Consider the following 26,397-nt stretch of genomic DNA (forward strand, 5'->3'; position numbering starts at 1 on the left):
CCGTTTTCAGAACAATACAACCATTGAAATATAAACCGACCTCAACTATATTCCACATGATACAATCATGATCATGCCTATCATTCTTTCTCGCCTCTGTAAGCCATTGACTTTAATAACATAGGAGACGACAACTATAACAATGCCTACACTGGCAGTTAATTGGACACCAAGCTAAAGATCGTTCGCTCACCCAACGCTCTCCCATCGCCAAGCATTGCTACCTTACTACGATCATCATTCGGACACATCTAGCTGTTTGCACGTTTGTCATAATAATTCATCTTGTCTTTGTGCGACTTTACGTTTGATTTATCGCGTCTGTTCTCTGTTCCGCAAAATGGGAGTTTACTTTTTCAGCACCTTTTGTGAGAAAACGAAATAAAGGCCATTGTCCGGCACACGCTGCCTTAGAAAACGACCGGGTCAGGCTCCGCTGATCGTTTGAAGCACCAACGATCGAGAATAAAAATGCACATGACAATGTGGCGCAATGAAATGATCCACACTCTTTTATTTTCCCGCTATGGTCAAAAGACATTTGTTTAAACATTTTTGCGTTTACAACCACCCAACCAGAGACAAAATCTTTATGAAGCTATAAATGGGGAAACCATAAACTTTCCAAGTGATGTTCAGCACGTGCCTGCGTTCCAAAGTCGTGTTATTATGTGGTGGTGGTGAGTCGAAATCTTTATTTGCTTAGAAAACCGCTGAGCAAATCAAATCTTGTAAGCAACAGCTATAATTTCTAACTATTCACCATAGCTCAGCTGTCAGTCAGCTGCGGTATTTGTGGTTTTAAGGTAGGAGAAGTAATGCAGTGTTTCTTTTCAATTTATTAACTTAACTTATACTTCATATATTATTTAGAGTTGAAGTTTTATAGTCACACGAAAGTTCTAGATAGCTTCAAAAAATCTAAACAATTGCTGAATGTGAGAATTTTTAGTTAGCTGTGTAGCTATTGATATTAAAGTTACGCTCAAAATGTTTGAACCGAAAATTCTTCCTCTCGGAAGGATTCTTGACGAAAAAGGTGGCCCTTACCTTATCCTAAAAGCCTATCCTAAGCCTTTCAAAACACCTCGCTTAGAAGAGGCAATTTGTTATATATTTGCATATTGGTATAAATTACATGATAAACCATGTAAATCATGTTTACAATTATTTCTTTATTCGTTGCTTACACACATACACCTGTTCCGACGAGTTGCTTAAGCCTGTACGAATAAGTATCGCTTCCCTGTTTGAAGAGGCACAGCTGACGATGCAAGAATCTACACTAATTGAATGTTTGTCAAATGGATTATGTTAATACGCGATGACCGTTTACCATAAATCATCAGGAATGATGCAATGCCACATTTGCGACGTTTCTCCCGCTTCCTGACTATGGATGATTTATTCAGGATTTAAATAAAGTTATAGAATGGCCTAGTTTTCTTCAAAACCGGAACACTCTTGAAATTAACAAACAACTAAGAAGATGTTGTTTGTCCGTTTGAAAGCGAGATAAACGACTTTAAAGAGTAAATGATACAATTGCTAGAATGTTTACCATGAAACTCTTTTAGCAGAGCTTCCTCAACATTTCAGCGCCTGCTACAATGGCTGGTAAACCAAGCTCGACACCAGACTCGCATTAAAAATTCCAACTCATGAACGGCGCAATAAACATCACCTACAAGCAAAGACACGATGTGCTTCTTGAGTGAGGCTCACTCAAAACTCCTCAACAGTCTATGACTCTTGTGCATAAAACTGTCTACCAGTGTAACCTCGAGCACTTGATACTAATGTATGAGCATTTTGCACAGAAAGGAGGGTTCTCTAACACGGATGGCATTTGGCATCCGTACCACATGGCACATGGAGTGGATTAGAAGGCAGTTTTTCAGCCAAACTGTCGTCTTTACAACTCCCCACTTAATGATGCTTCTCAATTGTAAAGCAAGTGGAAATGAACATGCTTGGAATTGAAAACGTAAAAACTGCTTTGCTTCATTGGTATGTACCATTTTGGGGACCTGCACGGCGGTGTTTTTCGACTTCAAGAAACTTTTATTTCTTGATTTAACAAGAAATGTTACATAGTGTAGGAATACTTCCTAAAGCCTTTAGTAGAGTTATTCTGGCTAGCGGCTTCAAGGCAATCTTGGTGCCCGCAAACCTTTCTACCAGGAACTTCCGAGTAGATCGCAACGTAACGTATTTCAGTTTAAAGAAAACTTCAATAAGGAGTTTTAAATTGCATTTGTCAAAATCGTTTCATCTTTTCACCTAATAAAGTAAATAAACAATTTATTGTCCAAAATATCCGTGTATAGCATACTCAATTTCTAATATCTCAATCCAGTCCCAATCCAAGTCAAACGAGAAATGGAAGGCACGTACTTATTAAGACATTTGCTGACGAATAGAGAGCACCCGTGCAACGCCTATCGATTCCTTCATGATGAAAATCAACGATGCAAAAGCGCTGCCCTGACGCAGGTTCAATATCAGTTAGAAAATTGGATTCCGATGCAAGGCAATTTGAATGCCAACCAGCCTTTTAGTGCAATTATCATTTGCATGCTAAAACGGCAATGACAAGGATATTTAATTTGCTGCAGCTCATTAGACATAAAGGTTTATTTGAATGTATTCTCTTTAAATTATACCGTCCTTTAAGGCTTGAGTTCGGAAAATTAAATTCAACATTACTTATTGGTTAATGCAATTTCATTACAAAGAACTTGCCTACAACTTGTACCGCTTATATGGTACTTGTTTGTTTAGAATCTAACCATCTTTTCGGCCTGAAGAATTTTAATAAACCATGAACGGCGACAACAAGAATACGCGCATCAGTAAACGCCGCCTGATTGCTAAAAATATGCAACACTTCGTTGCATCTTCCATCCATCAGGAAGACTTCCATGTGCGGCTTCACGGTTGAAGCAAGCATGCTAATTTACATTCTTCACCTATGCTTCGCTGGATGCTGCTGTTACAACCCCTTTGGCTGGATCACTTGGTGAGCATAGGACGTTTTAGTATATTCAAGATGTACCTACAGCATACGTTATCAATTTTTCTTCTACAAAGGAATTCGGATAAAGTTTTACTTTTGTAAGTAAATATTATACCTATTTATAAATTGCACCTTTATTTTCTATGCTTGATGCTGCATAAACCGCCCGGTTCTTCATTCATTTCACGTTCATTTCCGATTTCTCACGTCTCGCTTGTGAGCTGCTTCTCACATGCTGTCTCACGCCGAGCTCACTATGGGAAGATTCACTTTCTCATGCTTCTTTCTTCCATTTTGACTCTCCCATTCGAATCTCTTTCTCACGTTCGCTCTCCACATCCCACCAGCACTCATTCTGGACCATGAATCCAGAGAGGAATCCGCAGCATAAACTGTTTCTTTCTCTCTCCCACTCAGTCTGATCGAAAACATTGAACGGGAAGGACGCGTTTCGTCGTCGCGGCCATTCAACGAGTTTCGTGTTCCTGTGGTGTGGGTTTGTGCTGCTGTTGTTGAGGACGGGTAACGTATCACGAGGAGAAGGGGGTCGTTTGTTGTTTTCGTTCGTGTGCCATGCGTTCTTTGCCCCAATACCCAGTGTTCCGTGCTGAGCTGTGTCGTTCATGTTCCTTCCATTGCCTCGTAGCTGTCAAGGGTTGTTGTGATACCGACAGGCAAAAGTGGAATCCGACAACTGGCGGCAACTGGATCGCAGTCTCTGGTGAAAATGTTGCTCGATAGTGCACAGTGTGCCTGGAAATGTAAAATTCATTCCTGCATAAGTTGGTGTGAATAGTTGAAGTGATTCTTCAAGGTCGCTTGTCAACAATCTCAAATGAAGAGTTGTGGAAAAATCGTCCCAACGATAGGTATAGGGTACGACAAGCATGTGAAAACAGGGTGTAAAAGTGAAGAAAAAAAATATCCCAACCACGATGAAAATGATTTGATGCAATCGTGACCGTGAAAATAATGATAGTGTACGGCCGGGAGTGAGAAAGTGTGAGAAAAGGCCTCCGGAAATATGCAACCGGTACTTCTGCATCACCCTTCATCAACAACGCCATGTTTCGTCAGTGAGTGAATAACATCAAGGTGCAAAAAATGAAAAAGTTCCTGAATGAAGGATCTTCCTCGCTCGTATACACCGTGTGAAGGTTCAATTTTAAATCGTAGAATGAAAGTGTGCTTCAAAATGTGTTCGTCCATAGTGCCCCAACTTCAACGTTTCTGATTTTGAAGCACGAGAAAGAGTTCAGTACCCAATGGATTACCGCTGCCGTCTGATAAATCGCATTTGGATTACCGGCAAGTGATTTATCACCCTCGGATATCTAAACCGATGATAACGTAGTCGAATCGACCAACGCGATTGTCGCCAGTGAGATAAAGGGTAGGTGTTTCAGTCTGACAACATATCTCATGTTCATCGTTACTATCATGCGTGCCAAAGCTGTTCCCAGAAAAATGCCTTGCTCCATATTTACCTACGTCAGAACTCGTGCGGCTGAGTGTATCTGTTCTTCTGGTCGATTGATAGCATTCACTGTGCGTGGCCCACAAATTGGATTTAGATTAGGTGGAATTTACCGTCCCATAATTCCTAAAACACTACGCGCACATCCCAGTGGGACGAGCAAGGAAATTGTATTGCTTTCCTGCTTTGCTAAATGTCAATTCAATCAAGATTTTATTACATTAATTTCATCAACCTTGACCGCAATGCCAACCTTCACGATAGCGGGACAGCCATTCTACTCCTGGGCGAAAGATCACGTTTATTTGTGCCACCAATCTCACATTTATTCCTAAGCTCACAAAATCAATCGAGTATGCAGCATCTTGTGGTTACATCGGTACGGTAAAACAAAAAGCCCTGCCACCAGACATTTCCAAGGAACGGTCGGGCAGCCATATCTTGCCGGGCAGACACTTTATCTGGCTGTTACGAGGGTAATATTTGACTGTACGAACCAACACAGCCACGAAGAGAAAGGCCCTTTTATGTCTGCCATATGATGCGGCTTTTCCATACACCGGAATGCTTGGGATGGTCGTCTGTCTCTGGGTTAGATAAGGCGAGTAGGAAAGGATCAATAATATAAATGGTTATGTTCGGCCTAATTCGGCAAAAGGACGCTTCTGTTTTCCTTTCCGATTTAGCAGAAGCATGTAATGGGAAATTCCCCCTTTCAATTGTCTACTTTGCTTCCCTTAAGATCAATAACCTGTAAGCTTGTGCTTGTGTGTTTACTTATATCGCACGATTTATCTCTGAAGTTATGAATAGGAAGAAACAAAACCTGAATGTTTACAAATAGTGGGGAAAATGATTTCCATTTATGCCGGCGTTTGGCGTTTATGCCGATTTTGTGCTAATTGTGAAAACTTTGCTCTCCTCAGAAAATGAGAAGGCTCATTTCGAATCAAACCTTTTTCACTCTGCTTATAGCCGCACAGTACAGTGTTATTGATGGAACACAGATTTCTTGACCGATCGTTTCTTGGGAGGACATGCGATCGATTTTCATCACGCCTTGTCATAGCAAACGTCAGATTGCGGTAGGCCACAACAATTCTTTTGATGTACCACACCTTAAATATGTTTTATATCCTTGTTTTATATCGTGGACAGCGTTTCACACACCGTTCAATTCAGTTTTGGGTTTACTTTTGTTGTCCTCTTATCAATTGTTACTGCTGCTTGTTGCTTCTTTATTGCTTTACTGTTGCAAATTTAACGATACTTATGTGATTTCACCATTCAGCTTCATCTTTCTCAACGGCTTCATTTCTTTTCGCTCGAACCTATCCTTCACATCCATATCCATCAAACGTGCTCTTTTAACTTTTCTCCTTACACGACCGACATCATCAGATTAATGTTTCATTTGCGTGATTCATTATTTGCATGCTCAATCGCAATCCATCTTTCTTTCCTACCTCCCATCCTGGCACATGGGGGATGCTGCGTGCGGGCCAAGCGCGGGATAGGAAAACCATTCAATCGGCACGCTCCGTGGAATTGGCAGGCGAATGAAACATAAAAAAATGCGCGATTTAGGCTTTGATCTTGCCCTTGCTGATCTCGTTTCTTTTTTTTTCGCCAGGCCAGTGCTTTGAGGCAAGTTGCTTTCGCCATCCTAGGCAAGTGTCAAAAAGCCAACTGAGCTGGGTTTAAGCTTTGATTGTCCGCGGCTTGTGTTTACGTAAGAAACTGATGAAATGTTTATTTAGTCTTTAGCTTTCTCTTGCATGCGACACATACGCTTAAAACCATTTAAATTGATCTTGTAGGCCTAAAATTTATGTTAGTTAAAAGACCATGCAGCGTATTATAGTAGGACATTGTATGAGTTCCACAATATGTATCACATAAAACAAATCATCTTGTTACATTGTTGCTCATTTACAATTCAACACATCGGTTAGGGTGGTCACAATCAATTAAAAAACGGTTACACTAATTGTACAATTGATTCCTGACAATATTCAGCTATTCACAATCACGGTTGCATGGAGCAGGAAAGTTTTACATTAATTTCTCAATTTATATCAGTTTCACATACATATTCGCCCAGTCTGTATAAAAACTCGATGACCCGTGAAATAAATAGGGCACTTCCCAACACACCGTAAGGCATCAACGCTGCTCTCTTCACATCGATCTCTTCAATGATCCCCCACGAGCAAACAGCTGAAAGCGACCTCAATAAACACTCTCAATGGCATCGTGTTTATTTACTGCTTAGGATCAATACAGATCGAGTCGAGTATCGAACGCACTTCACAGTGTATCTAAACATCAAGCTGCAATGCGTGAAAACTGCCCGGCGGCATTGAAATGGGTTCTTAATGGACTTTATTTCGGTTCAATCATGTGTTGCAATGGTGCAAACATTTCCCCCCCGGGAAGGAACAGACAAATACTGCATGTACACATTTGTGGCGCTTTTGCCGTTCCAGTTCAATCAACGCACTGGCCCCATTTTTCTCACCACTCAATCGATGTCATGCTTCTGGCTTATTAAAGTACTTGCTGCGATATCTTTAAAATATCAAACCAACACTTCATCATCCATCCAAAACCGCACCAGAAACCAACTCAATCAAAGCATCGTAAGAAGTAACGCATAGGACCGGCCGATGAGCAAAACGTAAAACTCCGCAAATGAAAGCTCCGTCACGCTCGTGAAGTTTTTGATGAGTTTTGATGTGTGGTGGAGCCAACTGCTTCTCCCTTTCGGATGTCATTCGCGTTGAGAAATCTTAGCCCTTGATGATGTTCAATCGTTCTGTCGCTGGCTGTCAAAATGTTGCTGCTGCTCATCTCAATTGCCTGCCATTCGCTTTGTTTATCCTCCACGGTACATCACACACAAACACACTCACCAACTGTCGATTGTGGACCGAATCGTCGTCAATCATTCGGCCGGAGTTTATATTGGCATAACGATTATAATTATGCTTAATTTGGTTCATTTAAATAAATGAATAAATTATGGTACCGGTCGCTATAGGCTCCTCTGGAAAAACCGTCGATTTTGTGGAGACGGCACTAATTTGATGAATTCATAAGGGCTTGTAAACTTGTTCCATCGCTCCTAAAAGATGATTGTGGACAACAAACAGATAGAGAGCTGGGCTCGGTGTAAAATTTTCATGATGTCAACTAGTGGCTGGTTTTGTCTTGAATTACTAGCTCCGATATAAATACGAGTCTTTTAATATTTTATGCTTGAATGTATTAATATCAGAACAATCAATGGTGGCCAAGGCGCGGCAGGACCGGGGCTCAAATCCCATCTGAACCATTCCTTCACAAAGGAGAAACATAAAGGAGAGTCAATATCCTATTTTTTGAACAATTTTAAACATTAAAATGTTTAACTTGTTTCAATGACACACTCTTGCAGAAAGTAATGTTAAGACATGAAGCGTTCATTGAACGTTCCCTGAACGATATGTGTGCTCTGTTATGATTGCCACCTTCGTCCCACTCCCCTCAAGCTTCCGTGACATTCAGCTTGATATCTTGGGTTCGTATTTCAGAAACTCTCACGGCTGACTTGCTGTTCCCATGCGAAGGTACATGGGAGAGGTAACGAACGTAGAAATTGAAACTTCATGTTCTCTGTGACAAGGGCACAATGTCGCTTAACATTTGCTCCTTAATGTTGTTGTTTGGCTGCCAAAGAGAAGCCCGGTGATGTTGAGAACTTCAGAATCGACATAGAATACCATCAACAAGAAAACACATACACACCGACTGTGCTGGGAGCTGATGGGAGATGCGTTATCTTTCCTCTATCTATCGTGCATACTCAATCTAAAGGATTACGGCGAGTGATTTATCAATGTCACTGTGTCCATGATATAAAACAGAGGAAAAAGAGATTTTTGGATTTGGACTGTTGAATGTTAGAACGCAATTTTCGGAAGAACAGCAAGAATACCTGCATGGTTGTATTAAAACCCCAGCATCGCTATCAAGCATTTCGAATTACTTTATGGGATGCCTTTTATTTCACCTCTGGGGCATGGCTGGTACGGCTCAATCAAAACTTTTCCCATTGTCGAATCTATCCAGGGGGGGGCTTCCAGATAAATCATATTTGCTCTCCACCGCCCGTCCGCATGCGAGACACTTTTCGAAACACTCTTACGCATACCAACACTTTAAATAGGTCAGTGTCGATGGGTCAGATAATTTAACCCTAATTAAGGATGAGCCCGGAAAGGATACCGCTTCGGGGTAGGATTAAAATTTGTAGTCAACCCTATATACACATTCGGGGAGAAAAGTGTGTGTGTGTGTGTGTGTGTGTGTGTGTGTGTGTGTGTGTGTGTGTGTGTGTGTGTGTGTGTGTTTGTGTTGGAGAAGGTTGCGAAAGATAAACACAAACGCTGGTTAACCTGCTTAAGGAAACGAGAGCGGTTAGCCAAAATATGCCCAGCAAAAGTCCACCCTTTGTGCTGACTTGGGCGTGAACGAGCATTGTTTGAGTTATCATAAATAATTTAATCAGGAAAACAACACCAACATGAAGATGTGCACGAGATGCAGCATGTTTTGTTAGTTTATTTCGCTACAACAACCAACTGGTTTAGTTGAGTAGATTTTGGCTTTTCTAACATAAACAAGAACGGTTCATAAAATCCTTTTCAAAAGGTGAATGAAATTTCAAATACAAGAATTGCTTAAGATATATTTTCATGATGTGCAAATAAAAATCTTTGCTTTTATGGAGTGTAAGCCTCCAATTACATAGGTAAAATTGAAAAAATGAGGCGATTTAATTAAATCTGTATTAAATGCTTCATATCAAACGTTGTGAGCAAAAGTCTTGAATACATTTATAGGACATATCACAGCGATGCGTTAGGATCCAAATCCATTCTCAAAGAAAGTCACAAGCAACGTGAAAGTATCAGACCTTGTGATAAAAAATTTATCCAATCAATCTTTGTGACAAGATCTGCTTTTGTTAAGAGAAGAGCGCTTCTGCCGTTCCAATTATTTAAAAAAACTTCATTTAGATACATCTTTTTATTATTTACCTACATTAAAGACATTAGATTTGATCTTCTTAAGCGAATAACAATCTACATTTAGGAGCATATTCATTCTCTTCTTTCTGCTTCTTTCATGACCTAACGACCTCTTAGGTCATGCCTGCCATTTCTGGTCTACTAGACTTGTTGTTACCGCATAGTTGGATCCCCCTCACTATGGGGAAACAGCCCAGATGAGACTTGAACCCCGGTATTGCCGTGTCAAGACCGCCGCCGCTATCGCATCCACCATCGGGTCGCCCCTATTTTCGCATTCAAACCAAATGTTCAGTATATTTGCCTTTAAAAGCAATTCAACGTAGAGGTCAATCATTTCGTGTATTTTGAGTTTCATGTATCACAAAAATTGATCAGGTTCTCATTTGTACGATTATTATTCCTCACAAGCAATGCTTAATTGACACCTAGTCAAAGCAAGCAACAACGAACAATGAGATGTTCTGAATCATTAGCTTATATTAATTTATTTATCGTTAAAGTTCATGGTTTCCTTAGACACATTAACAACAACTTAGAAAAGTAAGAACCTTGTAATTGCTTATTTAAATCAATCTAAGATGAATGCAGAACGATACTTTACAGCAACAATTTACCTCATGTTTTATATATAATATGGATTTGTTTTGAAAATCGCTCGCCCATTAAGTTACTCCATTCGTATGCTATTCACAGTACGAATGGTTAACTACCATTCGTATCGATCAGAATTGGAGGCTGAATAAGAAGTTCAAAAGAGACAAGAAAAACGTAACATAGCTCGTATCTTCGGAAGCTATAAATTATTCTTTCACTGTCCTGCCTTTCGCATGTTCTCATTCCAACGCTTTCAAGTAGGATGGTGTTCAAATACACTTACAGATTCAATTTCGACAGTCCGTTGTGAAAGTGTTTTATCTTCATCACCAATGTTTGTCCTTTAAAGTGTTCCCTAAGGCTTGTTAGTCAAGGCATTTTGAATTTTTAACTTTTTTGGCAACATTCTTACAGCTCCCAATCATCCATATTATCAAACGAACTAAAAGTAGCATTAACTAATATTTTTAATATTTACTTTTATTTACAGATATTTTGCGGTGACAACGGACACAAACAATAAAATAGTGGCCGACATGACAATAGTGGCCGAATCCGTGATTAAGTTTTATACCATTTTCCCGTAGTGATAGTTTTCTGATTTTCTATAAGTGAATATAATTCATTACACTCAAATCTAAGATTTATTAAATTTTAGTTTTGATTTAATGGAATTGTGACTCTTATCAACATAGAATAAATATATAATGTTCTCTCTCTGATCTGCTATAAATGTAGAAAAGTTTTAAATCCTAAGCAACATAAATGAGATGTGAAATTGTGCAAAAGGTATGCGTTCAAACAATGATTCGCCTCGAAATGAAGTGCTAAACAATGGAATGCTGTTAGAAGAAGAGACAATAAGAATCACAACATTCAATCCACCGACTACTGGTCAATGTCGCTGAAAGTGACTTACGGGTGGCCTAATGTGTAGCTTTGTGCTGTTCCCACCGAAGGGATACCGCTCAACCGGCACACATACGCCCCACTACACACGCTCAGCCACATACTCCAGATAGCAACGGCTACTGCGCCGTAGTCGTAAACATGAGGATAACAGCAGCGACATTGTTTCCATTATTTATCGGCTTGTTCGGCTTGGTGGAGAACGTAATTGGTCTCAAAGTGAATAAGGATCACCAACACCAGCGACAGCTCGCAGGTGGTCCGCTCGACCGAGGTCGAGCAGGGCACACCGCGGTAAACGACGATTTTGGCTACATTTCCGATGCCATGCTGCCGGATGTACATGGCGACAGTACCAGCTCGCTCGGTGCAGCCATGTCAAAGGGCGCCAGCAGTGCTGGTGGTGGTCCACCATTCAAGTCGGATGTGTCCACCAGCTTACCGGCTTTCTCCGGGACAGTTACCAATGCAAAACCGATGTTCGGAGGTTCCGACGACCGGTACGAAGAAGAAGAAGAAGAGGATGAAGAGGATGAATACGAGGATGGTGGCGAGCTGTTGGGGAACTTCGATGAAGACAGTCGAGCCACCGAGGATCGAGCTACGAATGAGAAAGCGCATGGCTCGCTGGACTACACCGATAACTTTGAGGTAGCCGCTATCGATCAGATCGAGAGCTTTGGAGCGGGCAATGACGGGACTCCGCTTCCGGTGTTTCTAGTCGAGCCAAAGAGCACTTATGTAATGAAGAACCGACCAGCCAAGCTGTACTGCAAGGCGTCGCATGCACTACAGGTAAGACACACGCAGCACATATGCAATACAAAAAACCGTTAGTCCACACACACAAAACATAGGTGATATTTTAACCTTCTTATCATCCAAATCCATCCAAATCCTACGAATAACCCACCCCGGCATGAGAACTTCGAATAGGAGAAGCATTCGGAGAGTTTTAATTTTCTCCATTTCCCTTTCTCCAACAGATCTCATTCAAGTGCAGTGGAAGTAAAAAACCTCCACCGACCGAAAAGGAACATCATACCGATCCACACAGCGGCGTTCAGCTGCAAGAAGCGACGGCCACCATTACCCGCGAGCAGGTCGACGAGTTCTTCGGTGAAGGTTCATTCAAATGTGAATGCCGTGCCTACTCGTCCCGTGGCCATGTCAAGACGCAACCGGTTACGATCCAAGTGGCAAGTGAGTGTTAATTACCGACTGGTTCTCATTTCTCTTGAGCAGGAAGTTGATCATGAACAGTACTCTGAGAAGATGGTTATTTATGAACTCTGATGCTCATTACATGCCCATTCTACAGCATCAGGCATCAAGAGTATGCTCACGTGTAAAAGACCTTCTTTCAAGGTGCATTATAAAGTTTTAGACAAGTCTCGTTTTTAGTCCATTAACGAAATAGTATAACGTTGAGCAAAATACATTTATTGAAACCTACCTTCCCTTTCTCGAGGATATAAACAACTTTTTCCATAATTTACTTCTGGTTCCTTATCGACAACGATTTCATTCATGCCTGTTTCGTTGGTCTTTACCATCGCGTATAGTGCTACATGCTGAGCTTCAATATTATTCCTGCATTGCTGCAAAGTCATTGATTAAGCTACGCTTCGAAAAACCACTCCATTCCCCACAGATTATTTCCAATCGATATTCCATTCCTGGTGAAACTCTCGTTTCACCGTCTTCCAACAGTACTTGCTCATACATAAATTAGCGGATTGAGACTCAAATCGAAAGCTTCTTGCAAATTCATACAAGGGTGCAAAACAAGTTTTGTTAAATAAAGGGTACGTGGCCCCGAAAGCACGATTGAAATAAAAGTAAATGTTTCAATCCTGATCAGATAAACAGTTATAAAGTATAGCGATGCCATATTTTTTCAATTAATTGTACACTTGCTAAATGGTTAATGTAACCCTTAAAAGAGTATAAAATTTGATTGTGGAATAAATTGATCGAGGAAGCGGAACTGCATCAAGCACTTTTCCAAAACAAACTTCACAAAACATCAAACTACTTTTAGCTTTCCCATGTGATTCTATCGATCGTATCTTAAGGAAAGCTTCTTATAACGTTCTCCTTCACAGCTATTAAGAAACAAATCAGCATCTCACCAAAGATCGTGCGCGTTACGTCGGGCGGTCGAGCAGAGCTGGATTGCATCGCTAATGCAACACCGGCAGCCAAAGTTGAGTGGCTAAAGAACGGTGTCCCGGTACAACCCAATCCACCGTACGTAATGCTGACTGACAGCTCTCTACTAATATCGCGAGTTGGCTTGCAGGTAAGATCAAACACCTAATATAAACTTATACATCTTTTTTCAGCGTTCCATTCCATTTTTGAAGTTGGAGACATCTCCATCTTTAAGTCGTTCGTAATCAATCCTCACCAAATACTAGTTGACAGTCTTACATGTTTTTTTTTTCTTCAAACTGCCCTCTGACAATAAATCATGTGCCTTTATCTCTTTTTTACTTTTCAAATCCTTCAATGTACCATAAAAACCGCCATCGTTGGCAATCGAATTTTCTCAAAAGACGCGATTACATACTGGGAGCTATAAATACGAATAATCTTCCGACGATTCTTCGAGCTCCTTTTCCTATCTTAGTTCGGAGAGTTTTCCTAGAAGGTACTAGTCTTTTTCGCTGTCTGCAATTTGTTTTCATCTCTAGTTTTTACTGCTTGCTCCAGACGCATAATATTCTCGTTTTCTGTCCGTTCAACATTGAAAAGAAAAATGCAATCCTAAAAATGTATCTCTTGTATCTCCGAACAAAACTGTATTTAAGAAGTATCTGCACCAGATACTTGAATGATCTGTAGGGCGACTGAGGGCGACAATAAAGTTTTTCTAACACACACTACTACAAACCTTTTTTAACCTGCCTTTCTTTGATGTAAACTTCATGGATTGATTTTTTTACTATCGTAGGACATGGCCAATTACACATGTGTAGCTGAAAATATAGCTGGTAAACGCGTTTCTGAGCCAGCGTTAATCGTCGTTAGTGGTAAGTTTAAACGTTCTTCATTTCACACACAATAGGAAACTTGAATCTTTACCTCAATTTTCACTGTTTTATGTTACTTCACAGTCGATGGAGGATGGAGCCAATGGGGTCCTTGGACGGATTGCAAATGTTCCGGCCATCCTGAGCAAGGCAAGAAACGAACGCGTGTCTGCAACAACCCGGCTCCAATTAACGATGGAGCCACATGCCAAGGATCGAATACAGAGTCATCTGACGATTGTTTGCCGTGTGTTGGTAAGTTTAAGGCATTTGCTTATGATTTTACCTGTGTGTTCTACAATCACTATAGTATACTGATTTGTACAGTCAAAAAGTTTTTCGAACTTTTCAATCAAAACAGTGCATAGAAATATCAAATTATAACTTTAATAATTTAATACTTTCATTACCATAAAAAGGCTGTTTTTCGCTACAGGCATAAAATTCAATTGAAAACATTACTTTTAACATTATGTGTTAAAAGTTCCCACCATCCCTATGCTCTAAGAAAACATTTCATTTGCTGGCCGGATGCTGTTTGTGCGGAATGTGTTCTTCGCCCGGGCGTTTGACACGAACATACAAAATCAACTACAAGACACCGTCGTTCAGCCGTATTCAAGCTTAATTTTATTTGACTACATTTGCATAATTCAATTGCAGTCGGACGATGGTCGAACTGGTCGGAGTGGAGTGACTGTAGCCAGGACTGCACCCAGATTCGGCAGCGCCTCTGTATCGGAAGCACTTCAGCTGCTCAAATAGCATCGTCCGGGAGTGTTTCGGTGACCACAGCTGCCTTACCTACTAACGGCTCGTCGGCTCAAGCATTTGCTATCGACAATGGGACCATCGTCAGCTGCGTTGGAAAGAGCCAACAGTCCATCAAATGCTCCGATGGATTGTGCAATAACAAAGCCCGAGGTAAGTAGCAAATAGAAATGATTATTTATGTTCAAGTTACTGGGCCTAATACAGTACCACAAGTATTTAGGATCGTTACTCTTCTGGCACACAAGTTGGCGGGGTGGTCTATTTCCATATTTAACATTAAAGATTCAATTTTGTACCTAAAAATTTATATAAAGAAGGAGTCTTGCAATATAGAATCAATTACACTATTAAGCGCTCAAATGTAAGTTTAGGTTGTCATGATAGTTTTGATCAACCTGAAAGCATTGTTGCCAGTCTGAAGCATCTGTGCCTTAAAACTGTCAACAAACGTTTCTATTTGGCATGCCCGAATGCTTAATCATCAAGTTTTTTGCTCAACCATAATATCATTCAACAACATTTCTTGTGATGCATGTTCATACTTACAATAAATACTACCAGTTGAACTCAAACGATCAACACATACACATTTCGGAGCTTGTTTATGTCAAAAACTGCTCGTTAACTGCCTGGATGACGTGCGAATGAGTTCATTTATTGCGCAGCAAACGAATCCACCTACTTCCCGACATGTTTCTTGAGCAACAGCAACTCTTCAGCATCATCCTAAGGCAAAACCCTGTATGAAGTGGTTGACCACAGATAGTGAAGTTCAGTTTGAACGAACTTCATATGCTCCATACTAGTCACATTAAGCGCAATTCGTAGACGCCGTATATCGTCCATATCCACTTGCTTATTGCGGCATGCATGTTTCCACTTTGTTGTGTCTGTTGAGCATCAGTGTTCTAAAGACGACTCACTCGTACTCCGTACCAACATTTCTCCACTTTGATGTTTACCGATTACATACAATGCTTTCGTAAGGAGGAAACGCCAGATGTTTCGGTCATCCATCCTGATCATTCCGCCTCTCGAGTGCATTATTTGGCATGCATCAGACGGTGTGAAATATATCTATTTAGCAGAAGAATATACTTCCTAAGGAATCACGAACATAAAATGCGTTTGTATTGTTGTTTTTTCGTTGCAAACTTCTTTATTTTCCTGTTTTGAATTGTTTAGAAATTTTCAAAATACTTTAAATACTCAAGTAACCATTTCTCGGTGGTTGAACAATGTTTCTGTCTTTGATCGACTTCATACTAAATCTCTCCGAAACCTCAGTTTTCCGTGATGTTAAAGGAAGTTTCCACATCTGCTTCGTTAGCAAACCAATCGCAAACAAAATTAGTATAACAAACGGACATACCCTCCAAGTTGATATTGTTTTAAATGGCGGTTTACAAGCCACAAGATGATTACTTTTAGTCGTTAAAACTTGTACCACGTCTAAGACAAAGTAAACTAACATATCACATCTAGTTTCATCAACTTTTGAACTTTGCATTTGCTTCTTTCGATCGTCAAAACTAGCACATCCCTTTTTTTAATTTCATTTACTCATATAGTCTTTGGGTCTTCAAGACCTTATTCGTCTTTGAACCACAACAACACCTAAAGATCGACATACACCTTGAAAACCAAATGCTGGTCCCTTAAACAAATAAAAACCTTACATAAGCATGCATTGTTGCCGATAATTAACACAAACCTAAACACACATACACACCTATTGATGGATTGTATTTGTCTAAGTTTAGAATTCGTTTTCCACTCCATCATCGCTACATTGGAAACCGCTAACAGCGGAAGATGTCTATTTTTCTTGTTCGTATGTCGTCAACCGAGACGACATCATTAATTATCGGTGAAATTTCAACAACAAGAAATTGATGATGAAGTGGCTCCTGAAAAGTGGAGCATCCATCAATGTAACTAGCATGGCAAGGCGCATGAGAACACACTGCAATTTCGTAGGACATATATCAATTTCTCTGCAAGTCTTCAATGAAGGGCAACTAAAATAAATTTATTTAGTTCTCAAGATTAGTCCCTAGCACATGATATGTGGACAGCAAAAAACCACACAAAAGATTATCCTACAAACCTAAATTCATGATTACTACCCAACCCGTTTGGTGTCTATCTCGCATAACACCATTTGATATGTTTCATAAACGAATAAAAAAACAGTATCAACTACAAAACGCAATGTGGAAGACCAACGATTATCATAAAATGATAACATTTTCATCAAATCAAACTATCAACCATACCATTACTGGCGTCCGTATGCCTGCCACCTTTTTTCCGCTGATGATGCTCGCCCATTTGCTCGCGCGCAGATAACAGCCGCGAAAGGGCGAACCACATTCGATATTCGAAGAAGAAGAGACCTGCCGAAGATTGTAAGCGCGCAGAGAAAGGACGCAAAATACCAGATGGAGACTTATCTTATCTTCAACCCATCAGTAGACTGACAGCGAACATTGGCCCTCCAAAATGTCCAACGAACTGGAAGCCAAATTGCGACAACGAATTCCCATTAGTGTCGCCACAGAATCGACGGCCACTATTGCATGTCCGAAAATGTGCATTACTACTGACTGATGCATCGATGCAAGTGAATTAAACAGTTCCATTTGTCACACGATTCGTTAGAAGCTACCTTTCGCATAACTTTCTCCTTTCAAAGGTATTCTCTTACCTAAGGAGTAGCGGCTCTTGGTAACATTTACTCGCTGTGTCGATGATATGCACATTAGTCAACACCTGGCATTCTGCATTCATCATCGTTAAAAGTTGATGCTTTGTCAGTTTTATATGTCCCAAACCGGGAAGCCATAAATTAGCTTCACTCCCACTGCTGCTGATGCTACTCCACACGTGATGCTACTTAAACTGCACCACGCTATGGTCCCCTTGTGCTAGCTGCCACGACCATGGTCTTCGATCATCTAGCATGCTCCCGTTTTTATGCCGGAGTACCAGGATAGTGTCCGATCCGGATCCAGTCAATCGGGAATGAAATCGAGCGATTCTGTGCTGATTAGACACGCTACTGTGGTGAAGAGCAATCCCCTTTTGTATCGTCCAACAATCTTCATCACGTTTTAATGCAATCAGTGGAGGAGTTTCACACGAAGCAGCTTCTCCTAGGGGGTTCAGAATCAATGTCCATAATTATATTCAACTTCATTCATAAAAAAAATACGCTCGCAATCATTCGTTTGATACTTCTCAACGCATTTCTAAACTAAAGTGATGAACACTTTTAAAAATGCTCCAAACGCCAAAACTAGCAGATCTGACCTCTTTTTTGAGTAGTTTCATTGGTTAGCACTCATCGCCATCTGCATTCGGACATTACGGTAATGCCTTTTCCTTGCAGATGTTGTGTAACATACGCCATCTTTTTTGCTGCCTCAAAAATGCATCATCTATTTCCAAAGCTATAAAACTAAACTTTTTCTCCAAAAACGCGCATCACCCGGCGAGCGCTAAAGCCTCAACCATTCATTCCACCCTATTATAATCGGCGACGGAACTGATGTTTAACGGCTCGAGGAAATGCATTCATATTTATGGTGTTTCTTTTACGATCGTAGAAACAAATCCAATCTCAGATCGCTCACAGGCGCTTCGAGTCGCATGTAAAGTAGCACGTGCTTCACACTTTCGAACTGTTTCGGCTTAACGCTACGGGCAGATTGATTTAAATGACATCGAACCACTTACGGGGAAGCGTTTAGATGAGCATCTTCGGATTGACATTTGAATTTTGAAGCAAACCGTGGAAAATGGAGTATAGTGTTTGAGCATAACACCATAACATTCTTACATGATAATATAAATTGAGTGAAATAATACGAACTGAGAGGTTAGTGATTTCTCACTTAATTATTTTAAAATCATAAGCAAATAGACAACCTCAACAATCATTCTTCTCCACATTACCCTGAGGCTTTCCCACCGTACCCACTGGTACGTCTGTACAATGACTTAAACAAATAAAGATTGGAGTAATTTATTCCATGGCACAGCATCCTAATGCCGCGTGCATCTAACAAGCACACGACACACCCTTTATTGAGCTAGCAAACATGAGAAAACGAACGACAAAGTTATGATTTGAATCGTACTCACGGCATACCACAGATTTGTTGTGAATCTTGTGCAACGATGATGATGACGATGTTGCTGGTGAACATCTCAGATGGGCTTGGTCGACCAGCTGGCAGTGAGCCTTACGTTTTGTTTCAGCATTTGCAATACGCTTCCTAAGCAGCACGTTTAACGATATTGTGAAAGATGTGTCAATTCATTTGTACCGCTTCCGTCCAGCTTCTGTAGAGCGTGTCATCGTACCGACGGTGGCCACGAAAGCCTCTTTGATTTATCGACATTCTTTCGCCGAGCAGGTAAAGTTTGGTTGTAAAAAGATTTATTTTCTATCCCAGCTTTGGTCGCCTGATGGATGGGATGCACTGAAACTGTTTTTGAATTTTCTGAATTCAATTCTGCCGGATTGCGCTAATCCAAACGAGAATTGGATCGAAATTTACAGCGAGATTAACATGATTTATAACTCACGGGGAATTATACCGAGCTTCTATGTTTACATGGAACAAACAAATGTAGTACACGAAATTGATCACTCATAACAGTAGCTAAAGGATGCTTTCAAGATGTTGGAAATCAGTAACAGTAAGCAGCTATTTCATATTTGTATTTAACTTTAACATCGAGTCCTATGCAACGAAAGGAAAGTTAAATGATACATACACTTTAATTGCTATGCTTCGGCGAGACGTGTCTTCTGGCCACTAACAACTTTGAAAACCTGCATGACATGTGACTTGTTACTCCCCAACATAAAACATCACACTGACTGGCTGGTAAAGTAATTATACGCACGTCTCGCCGCACGCTCGACTTACGGTGCGCACGTGTCGCTACGATGTCACATCACTTGGGCGGCAACTCCCCAGATTTATTTTGTTAACCACAGCACCATTTCCGGCACTTGAGGATTTGCACCGTGTGTAACAAACCCATTAGTTTAAGCTCAAAAATGTGGCAGCGGCGAATACATTTATGGCATTTTTGTCTAACAGGAGTAATGAAGAAGGAGTTTGAATGCTATTTGTAGATCAATTGTAAACTTATAATAATTTACATCTTCTGGAACTATTTTTCTATAGATATCTTCATTGCACATTATTATTAAAATAAATACATGACGCTCTTTTTTAACTCTGCCTTGCCTTTCTGACTCAACTCTCCTCTCCGTGAAAACCAATTAGCTAGCTTTAAAGATAATCGAAACATAAAACTGTCGTTCCAAAAACATAACAAAATTCATATAAGAAAAAAATCTTTATGTGTAACTAATATCAAATTGTCTTGTTATTCCGTTCCTCGACGATTATCCACTGAGCAAGTCCAACAACCGATTTAAAACGAATCAAACTCGAACCCACACACAGCATTCAAGCAACCTAACTTTAATTTCCCTTCATCATCTTAACCCCAGCACCGATCGATTAACGCCACACCGTCGTTAGGTCTCCGGCGTTTCCAAAATTGTTCCAATGTTTCCGATTAACAGAAACCCCGCACAATGGATTGCTTTGTCACGTCGCGAGACGTCCAGCTGTGACTAAATTACCTCCACCGGCGGTTGTTCAACAAAACGCGAACACTCCGATGTCCGTTGAGTGAGAAGATACTGAAACAGCTGATTTATGAGCGTCCCAAGCGTGACTGGCGACGGCGCGAAGTAAAAACAAACGCTATTCGCTGGACAGATGAATCATGAAACAAGCTCCGCACAGGCCCTTTAGCGAAATAATTTAATCTCAACCGTTTAATCAATCGACGCAGGTATTAGGCAGACAGGTAACAGTCTATTATTGTTTATTACCGTTCAAAACTGTCCAGCAGAGAGCATAACGGTTCGAGCCGGGAAAGCTTACGGTACGGCGTGCCTTAGAACCATCGGCAACGGCTTGAATGACAAGGCTCCCAAGACGATGGGAAAACCCGGCTGAAGAAGAAGGCCGGTGGTCGACTCCGTGGGTGACCTTTGACAACTCGCCACGGTTGTAAATCGGGGTTTTGAAAGACAGGCTAGAAAATGAACCCAAAGGCTTTCGGATACTTTATAAATGTGTTGCCTTTCGTGTAGGCGGTGGTCAACGGCTAGGGTCTAGGTCGTTTCGTTGCTTTGATGTTGGCATTTTGTTGTTCATTCTACGAAGCAAATGGAGACTAACTGTGTGTGTGTGTGTGTTATTTCTTGTATTCTTCTATCACAGACAAAATATTCTATATCTTTCTTAACCGGTTAGTAACACATTGTACAAAGCTTTAAACGAATAAGACTGAACCATGCTTCCTGTTATGAAATATAATAAACCTGTGATGATTGTTGCCAGTGCCTTCCAGCAGAAATGTTCTGAAACGCACACCAACTCCATCACAGTCACCCGTCACCTTTCATTTCCTGAGGATGGGCCAGTGAAGTTGTCAGAGCACAGGATGGCACAATAATGTTGTCATAAACTGCTGCTGCCGTTGCTGCTGCTGCTTGTTATTGAATCCAGATACGTTTCTTCCACTTTCCTTAGGCTGTCTTTTAATTGCCAACAAGTGATTGCACGCTACATATCCAACAGGCACAGGCATCACGGCGCGCCTATCCATTTCTCCCTTTTCTGCTATTTTTAATTCGATTGCTACCATGCCGGTTCAACGTGAAAGCAGAAATGATGTCGTGTTTCCAGTGTGACTTGCTTCCTGTGCGCTTCGCTGTCCGGTGAGGAGGGAACATTTTTATTAAAGGAAACACATTTCAGTTTTTCAGAAAGTAAACAACACTAGACTAGAGATTCTCGAATCAGTAGTTTAAAGTTTAAGCTTAATTCAGTAAGAGCTCTGAAGAGAGTTTTAAAGCCCTATGTCATAGATGAAACATATTTCATAACAAAACTAAAGATATGGGTTTATTGGTTTTACGAATAGAGTCACATTTCACCCCTTAATCTCTTTGAGCTATTGGCTAATATCTCTTGTTCTTAATTATGCTTTTATTTGCAGATTCCAACTGGTTCGTGTATCTATGGGTTTCTTTGTTTGCCGTCTTTTGTATTGCAACAACTTTTGGAATCTTCAAGTTCGTCAGGAGAAAGAAAACGATTCCCACCTATAGTTTGGCCCGTTCAGGTAAGATATAAGAAGGAGTAGAAGATCTCATACTAAACTTTGAAATCTACAAACTGTGCTTCATTATTGTATGGTTGTTTAATGTACTTATAAATATATTGCTACTTAGTCTAATATGTCTTATGAACAAAGGGGTAAAAATGGTATCAATATTTAAAAAAAATACGTCAATTCGTAATCCTAAAAATATAAATAAAATTTAAAAAAATAGTTATAATATTTTTGCTCATACACTTCCTCCACACATCCACAACCGAGCATGTCCGGGATAAGGCAAAATAACAGGGAGGAAATACCTTCTTAATTTTTGGTGAATTCCTTGGTATTTTTTGAAAAAAAATTGTACTTTTGTTATTAGTCGGCGTCAAGCCACAGTTAAAATATAAATGATGGTGATGATGATGATAAGCCCCACCTCTTATATTGCTGATATCTAGGTACGACCTGATAGTAGATGCGATAGCGGTGCAGGTCTTCATACGGTAGGTTCGGGGATCATATCCCATTTCAACCGTTCCCCCATAATGAGGACTGGCTATACAACTATGCGGTATCAATCGTAAGCCTCGTAAGCCTGAATTGGCATGCATGACCTGAGAAAGATTTCATGAAGCCAAAAAAAAAGAAGGAAAAGATATCAACCAGTTAAAATTATCTTTTTGCATTTTTTTAGTCAACAACGATAGTTGATAAAACTCTTCTAGAAACTGCTAAAGGCTCACTTTTTATGTAAATGTTTCAAACCATTTGCTAATCGTAAACCGCTGCATCTCTTTCTTTCGTTGCCCCATGAAACTGTGACCCTTTTTTTTTGCTTTTACTAGTCAATCAATTACCTCCTATTTCTTGTCACTCTAACACCTACAGTTCAGAACCTGAGCAAAAAAGTGATTAAATTAACTATACCACGGTTGGCTCTTTTTTCTGGCTCCCAAACAATCCTTTAAATTTCGGTCAAATGCTAATCGAATTTACGCGATGGTTACACCTCAAGTATGAGTTGTTTTTGTTATGCTAACGACGTTAATCCCTCGACCTTCAACGGCATGGCAGGCATGGCAGTATACAAACATCGGAGCTGACATCACAACCATGTTTTTGTTCATTACATCGTGGTATTACTTTACCAACGGACAAGATGTAAAAAATTAGGCTCTTTAACACCTACGACTTTTGCTAGGTTTTCGAAAGGAATGGAGCAGAAAATGATTAACGATCGTTTGGTAGTTGTCAAACCTGTCGAAAACTTAGACTCAATCATCAGCAAGCGATACAAAAATAGCTTCACGATGCCGTGTGTCCCACTTTTACAAATAGTCCATTTGAGGTTGTTGCATGTTTTTCTTCGTTAAGGTTGTTGTAATTAATGATTTTGAAAAAAGTACTTTAATGTTTTAGCCTTACTTCCGGCTTTTCTATTACTTTCCGACAATTGTTTCAAATTATTTCCACAATTTGATTAGAGTCATACTCGTCATTTGTTCACAAATTTATTGCATGTAGATCACCTGTTTTTGTTTGAAAAAAATTTTTTTTTGAATTGTTTGTCTGTTCTACTATACATTCTTCAATGCTTCTTATTATTACTTGGCCCTACAACTTCGACTTAATTTTACCTATAACGCTGGTCTGGTTTTCCAGCTATGGGTAACATCAGGTCAACTAAACCAGAAATTACAGGCCGAGAGGTTGTAGTACCAAGGATAAAGGAGAAATAATCAGTTTTGCGTACGGTCTGGATGGGATTTGATCCGCGGTTCTGCTAAGTGAAGACCATCGGCGCCACTATCATTGAACTGCCCCAGCGGAAATAGTTCAATTCAATAAACATTAAAAGAAATTACTTACTAAAATCCTAATAGAAAGAATATCATGAGGATTTTTTCATTAAATTTCAGCTGCTAGCATTATTGCATACTTTACACAATTGATTTTATGTTTAGCTTAGAAAATGATGAGTCATATGTTTAACAACAAACATTCATGCTCCATTAATCCTCATAATTATATTAAAACGTTTGGTGGGATTTGTTTGGAGCAGACTCATGCAATAAGAACTGTTAAAAGAACTATTTTTAATACATGCAACCCATACTGGTTGCGTACTTTAAAATGCATTTATTCTCATGCTTCGGTACTACAAATGATTAAAGAAACCCACAAAATGAGCGAAAAAATCAATTCCGTGAAGAAAGTTTCCGTGCTTGCTGCGCTAATTACTTTCGTTTTGGGGTGATCTTCCTTCATTCGGGTGATTATTCCCTCGGTGTAATTAACCTTTTTGCATCGGGTCAACTTCCATCAGCGCCAGATGGTGGTTCCAGCATCTTATGGATGCAGTTGTTCTACAGACCGGTTGTAACTGATTACAAACCTTTCTTCATTTAGTTTTATCGCAAACAATTCTGCAGGGTTTCAACAACAAAACTTTTCTCACAAATAGTACTACAATCTCCCTTTTTCGCTTTTTTTCTTTATCTACTTACAGACCTTCCAACACAGTATTTCACGTACGAAAGTAAAAAGCTAACCCAGTGCAATCCCGATCTGACACAAAACACGGGACCAATCGATTACGAGTACCCGCTGACGGAAATTCATCAACGAAATTCATCCAACGATCATAATCGTCCTCACCAGAGCATGTTGCATTTCCAGCACGGTAGCAGTCTCTTAACTACCGAAATCGATGAAATCGGACCGCTGCGTCCGCAGAACCGATTGCAGCAAGTGCCAAACGACGGATTTCAACCGTTATTGCCTTTACCCCGTCCCAATTCGGATCATTATTACGATGAACCTTGTATATACAATAAAACACAACTTCCCAACGGTTCGAGCAGTGTTTTAATCGCCGCAGAGCGAATGGAAATGGAAAAAGTGAGAAAAATGACCTATTATTTGTATTTATCCGATGTTGATAACTTGAGGTTCGTATAAATAATATCACAAAAGTTACAATATTTGAACAGGTCCAGCGCATAGGAGAACTTAAGTTGAAAATAATAAACATAGAATATGCTTTGTAATAAGGGGCGGTCCGGTGGCCGAGGCGAAAGCGGCGCCGATCTTCACACGGCAAGACTGACGATCTTGCTACGAGTAAAATTAAGCCACAGAAAGCCAGAAATGGCAGGCCGAGACCTCTCGAGGTTGTATAGTGCCAAGGAAGAAGAAGAAGTTTCTTTGTAACGTAAATGAGTATACTATAATAAAAAGAGATTTGTAGTAACTTTTAGGAAGAAAGTAAATTTTTCTAAATTTCATGCTAGATAAATTAATCCCATCTGTCCTGGCAGCTTACAGTGTTCCGGAATCAACCGGAACGACTCGATCCACTAAACAAACATAATTTATTGAGCTTGATGCTTGGTTTGAACACATCAAACACGCAGCCAATTAGCAACATCTGTCTCGCAGATTTAAATTATGACTACCTTATTAAGGGTTCAGTTAAGTGTCCCAACAAGATCTTCCAATGCTGCAAGAGAGAATCCCTGGCTCACCTTAACAAAAACAGATCGGTACATGCATTCGTTGATCCTTGACAACACAACCTACAGCTCGATGTCTTTCAACAAATTAGTAATAAAATTCCAAAGAACTCTAAATATCATGTTTATTATTTATATGCCTTCAAACGATGGCCACCACTACGAAGGTCTTGATTTATTTACGATGATACGCTGCTGTTGTCTTCTGTTGGCCACATTTTCCTCCGTGGTTATCCTAACGCTGTGAATAAAAACTGGAACACGCTGGCGATTCGCCCATGGATCTCGAGGCATTTATCATCTCCAAGAACCGTGACATAATTCATATTTACCCAACAAAAAAAAGTGATTTGTTGCGCTGCGACATGTGAGTAAATTAAAAGAGATTCTTCGATAAGGTCCAGAGATTCTATGCGGGGTTTAATTCTAAACAGATGTCGCCCGTATCGGTTCGTGGTGGTTTGGTATGCGTTGTTGATGAAATTATGTCTCCAAAAATTGAGGACAGGTTTTAGGGTGGCGAAATGATTGAATAAAGTATCAACTTTCAGCAATTTCTTCAAGAGAAAAAAATCTCAAATAGTGGTTGAAATTGTTCAGTTTTTGGAAACTGGTAATGAATATGAATATTCATACAAACTATCTATTTAATATTAACAAACTTTCAGCATCACCTTTTTTCGTCTTCCACAGTTCGATCAACGTCCATCAATCAACTGTGAAACTTACTTTAACAGATGAGTAATAACAGAGTACAGTTTTGGGCACATCTTGTTAAGGAAGC

General features: G+C 40.1%; 1 protein-coding gene across 2 annotated transcripts; it reads left to right on the forward strand.

Annotated features, from left to right (window-relative positions):
• Positions 1–3,257: 3,257 nt before the first annotated feature.
• On the forward strand, positions 3,258–25,074 carry LOC118514530 (netrin receptor unc-5-like). Of its 2 annotated transcripts, none has more exons than XM_036061512.1 (9): positions 3,258–3,541; positions 10,827–11,872; positions 12,064–12,280; positions 13,186–13,382; positions 14,037–14,115; positions 14,200–14,370; positions 14,779–15,039; positions 21,994–22,119; positions 24,608–25,074. In XM_036061512.1, the coding sequence occupies exons 2-9, from the start codon at positions 11,219–11,221 to the stop codon at positions 25,057–25,059; spliced, it is 2,157 nt and encodes a 718-aa protein (XP_035917405.1). In that variant the 5' UTR covers positions 3,258–3,541; positions 10,827–11,218; the 3' UTR covers positions 25,060–25,074. The 2 variants fall into 2 exon arrangements, with proteins under 2 accessions (XP_035917405.1, XP_035917404.1); XM_036061511.1 differs by having other exon boundaries at positions 10,907–11,872.
• Positions 25,075–26,397: the final 1,323 nt, after the last annotated feature.

The sequence above is a fragment of the Anopheles stephensi genome, chromosome 3 (genome assembly GCF_013141755.1).
Source record: "Anopheles stephensi strain Indian chromosome 3, UCI_ANSTEP_V1.0, whole genome shotgun sequence".
Lineage (NCBI taxonomy): Eukaryota > Metazoa > Arthropoda > Insecta > Diptera > Culicidae > Anopheles > Anopheles stephensi.

What these genes read in the sequence shown, in the direction of transcription:
- LOC118514530 (XM_036061512.1), top strand. Translation starts at nt 11,219, where the DNA reads ATGAGGATAACAGCAGCGACATTGTTTCCATTATTTATCGGCTTGTTC. An exon ending in TATCGCGAGTTGGCTTGCAG is followed by an intron (nt 13,383 to 14,036) that starts GTAAGATCAAAC and finishes TTACTATCGTAG; the next exon opens with GACATGGCCAATTACACATG. An exon ending in CTATAGTTTGGCCCGTTCAG is followed by an intron (nt 22,120 to 24,607) that starts GTAAGATATAAG and finishes ATCTACTTACAG; the next exon opens with ACCTTCCAACACAGTATTTC.